At 36.2% G+C, this 4,835-nt stretch overlaps 1 protein-coding gene across 2 annotated transcripts in view; it reads right to left on the minus strand.

Annotated features, from left to right (window-relative positions):
• The window catches only part of LOC102028623 (olfactory receptor 8B3-like), a 23,178-nt gene continuing 18,343 nt past the window's right edge, over positions 1–4,835 (minus strand). The window contains exon 2 of one of the 2 annotated variants that reach the window (XM_013511249.1): positions 1–916. In XM_013511249.1, coding sequence (XP_013366703.1) covers positions 1–916 — 916 coding nt within the window. Of the gene's footprint in view, positions 943–4,835 lie in introns of those variants that run through there. The other variant, XM_005378649.2, reaches the window with a different exon arrangement.

Here is a 4,835-nt window from a genome sequence, read left to right on the forward strand (position 1 = left end):
TCAAATCTTTCCCCCGCTCAAGGTTTTTCTCAGGGCAACTTTTACATCTTTGTTCCTTAAACTGTAGATTAAAGGGTTTATCATAGGAATCACAATAGTATAGAAAACAGAAGAGATTTTTCCCTCATCCATAGATCCAGTAGATGATGGTTTGAGATACATAAATGCACCTGATCCAAAGAACAGGGAAACTGCAATTACATGGGAACTGCAGGTGCTAAAAGCTTTGGACCTGCCCTCGGTGGACCTTAGTTTAAGGATGCTGGAGAGGATGAAACCATAAGAGATAAAGATGGTGACACTGGGCACAATGATGTTGATCCCTACCACAATGAAAACTTCTAATTCATTGACATAGGTGCTGGTACAGGAGAGCTCAAGCAAAGGGAAAATGTCACAGAAATAGTGGTTGATGGTGTTTGCATCACAGAAAGTCACTCTCAGCATGCATCCCGTGTGGATCATGGCACCAGAAAATGCCATCAAGTATGAACCAAGCATTAGGCTGCAACACACTTTAGGGGACATGGCAGCGTTATATAGAAGTGGATTACAAATGGCCACGTAGCGATCATAGGCCATCGAGGTCAGCATGTAGCATTCAGAAATGATAAAGAAACTGAAAAAGTACAACTGGGCCATACACCCTCTGTAAGAGATAACATTCTTTTTTGACAGGAAGTTCATCAACATTTTGGGTGTAAACACAGAAGAATAACAGAGATCAATAAAGGACAAGTTGAAGAGAAAAAAGTACATGGGGGTGTGAAGATGTGAAGTCAGCCCAATTAGGATTATCAAACCCAAATTTCCCAACACAGTTATTGTGTACATTGCTAGAAACAGGAAGAACAGGGGTATTTGGATATCAGGCTTGTCTGTCAATCCCATCAGAATAAATTCATTCACAAAAGAGCTATTTTCAGAAGCCATTCCTCTCCAAGATAATCTGTGAAGAGAGAAAAAAACTGGTTACATCAGAGACCACCTAACTCGTACAACAATATGTAAAGAATGTCTGAAAATAACAAACCTACAACCAAAGGACTTGCCTTTAATGTTGCTGCGATATTGAGTGACAGTGTCTTCTTCTTAGAGCCTAAATACCTAATTATAGTGAACAACCTTACCAATTTAGCCAATGAGCTGAGGCCAGCACTGCTACAAGTAAACATGACTGCTAGAGAAACAAAGCAAGAAGGGAGAAAAATGCTAGGTCAAGTACATAATTGTCTTTCACTCATCTTATCATTTCTTTCCTTGCCTGGACCCTTACTTTACCAAGAAAATTGGAGGCAGAGCTCTTTCATCTTTGTGTTGACCTCTAAAGCAGATTAGACTCTGGCAAGATTAGAATCTAATTTCTAATCCAAAATAAAAGGACTAGACTCTAGAAATCATTCTGTTACTACCCCATGACTTAGAAAAACTTAAACATCTTGAAGAATGAGAAATAGGGCTATGGATGAAGAACTTACTTATAAGAAACTACACCCCTATGTCCACTAATCCTCTGAACACTCTTTGCTTTCCTCAAAGATATTCTTCTACTAGTTTTATTTAAGTCTGAGGTTGGGGGTAATGTATAAAAAATAATGTATCTTAGAGCCCTGGACTTATCTGAAAATATGACATTATTATGCTAAGCTTAAAAAGCAAGACAAAGAGAAAAAATTCTGAATCTCACCTAAATATAAAAATGTAAAATAGTTATATTTACATAAACAGGCAGTAGGATGCTAGTTGTCATTGGCTAGTGGAAGAAAAATCAGCTGAGACTGGCCAAAGACTAAATCTACTTAATTATACAAGACAATTAAGTTTTGCAGATCTATTTTATAACATGTTTACAATAACTAACAAAATTGTATTGTGTAATTACAATCAGATAAAAAGATCTTAAATCTCCCATTACTATATGTATATGCATACATAGTACACACAAAAAAAGGGTAGATCTGTAGAGGCAATGTATATGCACACATAGTACACACAAAAAAAAGGATAAATCTGTAGAGGCAATGGATGTGTTAATTATCTTCTTTGCTCAAATTATTTCATAATCTTTATGTCAACACATTAACTTGTAAGTTAATGTGGGAGAAAGGAGAGATGGCCACATAGTGATCCTCATCTCTTACACATTAACTTGTAAGTCAATGTGTTGTATAAGTACTAAGTATAAGTACTAATAACTGCTGAATGAGGTTTTTAAAATGGAAGGCATTAATATAAATATATTCCAAAACTTACCTCCTTAAGAGAGAAAATTTTAGTCTTTTCTCATTGAGTTTAACCCCTGTAGCAAGAGGACAATACCAGACTCTCAGGCTTTGTTTGCTTCAATTACCAGAGCATGCAGTGCAGACTTAATTTTTCATGTTTCCTGGAAATCTTTCTGAAAGAATGGTAATAATTTATAATGGTAATTTATTTCTGCTTCAAAACAGCAGCTTTAAAGGAAATAAACAGCCTTTCTTATCACATTTTCTACCTCATGAGGTACCAGAAGATTTAATAAGAGTTTAATGACATGATGTACTTGGGTATAAGCAAGGAAGATGCTTGCTCAGTCTCTTCCTAGAGAACAGACCTTGATATAAAAAGGAAATGAAGGGATTGTGTTTACTCCTTAAATTATGATCTGTCTTTAATTCCTTGGGGACTCAATACTTAACTCAGGTTTTCTCTTCTCTTTAGGGATTGTATGTCCAACATTTCCATTTATCTGGATCTCTTAAGGGAAATTTATTGTTTGGATTCTTTTTCTCTTTATTCCCATCTCTTTAATGGTAATTATCCATGGAGTCTATACCCAAATTTCCTTATTTGTTAATGTGAAAATTTTCAAGGGCCATAGCAATTCACCGCATTGTCAACCCTGTGATAACTCCAAAATGCCTTTTAATATGTGTGGCATCTATAACAAAGTTTTAGCCTCTAAACACTGACTGGAAATGTCTGCCTGAGTATCCTATTGAGCAAACGGTGATGAGGTCAGCAATTTCTCAATTTCTCACCGGAAAAAAAAATGGATAGACACTCAAAAGATTTGTGTGTGAATCTGCCCTAAACTTCCTCATTACAATATTTGGACAAGTTACTTAACATCTCTGTGTAATAGATTCATATTTGCGAAATAGTGATGGCTTAAATAACATTGGATTTTTGTTCACTGGATGACTGCATTTTAAAAAATATAAGACAGAGTCAAAATAATGCTCTGAGTAAGGTACACAGTCCACTATCAACTGTTATGGTTCATGTCTAGATATCCCCACAAAGCCTCATGGCATTTTGCTAGAGTGTAAGTGTTCTTATTTAGCAGCTTTTGTCTTGCATTATTTGTCCTTTCCTGGTGCTCTGTCCAGAAAAACCAAGCTTTTTTTTATTGTCTGTTCTTTTTTATTGGTATTCTCCTGTTGCCATTTTCTTCAGCTCTAAGTCTGAAACATAAAAGGTAAAAATAAAATATCAGGAACTCACCACTATGTCTTCTTTTGATTCCTCAGATTCCTAGGAGGTCTGCCTTCATTTCTATACTTTTCAGAGCCTTTTCATGTTTGTTTCATACATGATGTCCAAGGCTTTTCATTGTATTTAATGGGAGAAATATTTAATCTACTCTATATCCCAGATGTGAACTTCCTCAGATATTATTTCTTTTCTATATTAAAGAGAAAACAATAGAAATAGAAATAAAATGGAGTTTCAAAACAGGCTAATAGGAGAGTAACAATAACTAATACATTGCATATTGCTATCTTCATGGTAGCTACTCAGAGTACAAGACATAGGCATGACATATTGTCCAAACAATATTAGCACAAACCTTTCTTTTTGATGGACTAAGAGAAACTAGGTGATATCGTTTCTATTTATATCTATTTTTAGAGGGTTACCTTAGAAGGCTGGATATCTTTTAGAAAATTGAATTGCACATGTATTTTCTTATTTATGCTTATTGCAATCCCGCAATGGAGGTAATGTCTTTTAAGAGGGAGATGAAGACTGAGAGAAATTAAGCAAATGATCCACAGTCATACAACCCAGTATGTGTCAGGATGAATTCATTTAGATTACTCATTCACCATTTCATTTGAATATGTCTTCTTCAGTACTTCCGGTTTTCAAGGTAAGCAAAGCTTTGGAAATCTGCCCAGTCCAAGTCTTGTAGAAACAATTTACCTTCTTTCTTTTTTTTTTTTGGTTTTTCTCCAGTACCGGGAACCGAACTCACGACCTTGCGCTTGCCAGGCAGGCGCTTTGCCGCTGAGCTAAATCCCCAGCCCCCAATTTACCTTTTTGCATTTCTTTAGATGATCTGGTTCAAGGGACATTTTCTGTGTACTGTTAAATCCCTTGAACCTGAGTCCCACGTGTACTGACAGTGAGTGCCCAAAGAGTGAAGGCTAAAAGAATTGCCAATGGAAGCCATCGCCTGGGGGTCTCTTTGCTTTTCTTCTTTGGTGCTGTGCTTAGCCCTTTGATGGCATCATCACCTTTAGCACTCTGATGGGATAAAATACCTGTTAACAAATTTCAAAAATTGTAAGGAGACAAGAAGAAACTTTGCCTATAAAAGCCTCAAATTTATCTTTTTTATAGCTGAGTAACACTCCATTGTATAGAAATACCTCATCTTTTTTATTCATTCCTCAGTGGATGGGCATTTGGGTTGTTTCCAAGATTTAGCTATGCTATGAACATGGGCACACATATATCATTGTAGTATGATGTTTTGAATTCTCCTGGAAAAATACCCAGAAGGGGGATAGCTGAGTTAAGTGGGACTTCTAATCCTAGTTCTGTGAGGAATCTCCAGACTGATTTCC

The sequence above is a fragment of the Chinchilla lanigera genome, unplaced genomic scaffold, assembly GCF_000276665.1.
Source record: "Chinchilla lanigera isolate Chin_1 unplaced genomic scaffold, ChiLan1.0 scaffold00011, whole genome shotgun sequence".
Classification (NCBI taxonomy): Eukaryota; Metazoa; Chordata; class Mammalia; order Rodentia; family Chinchillidae; genus Chinchilla; species Chinchilla lanigera.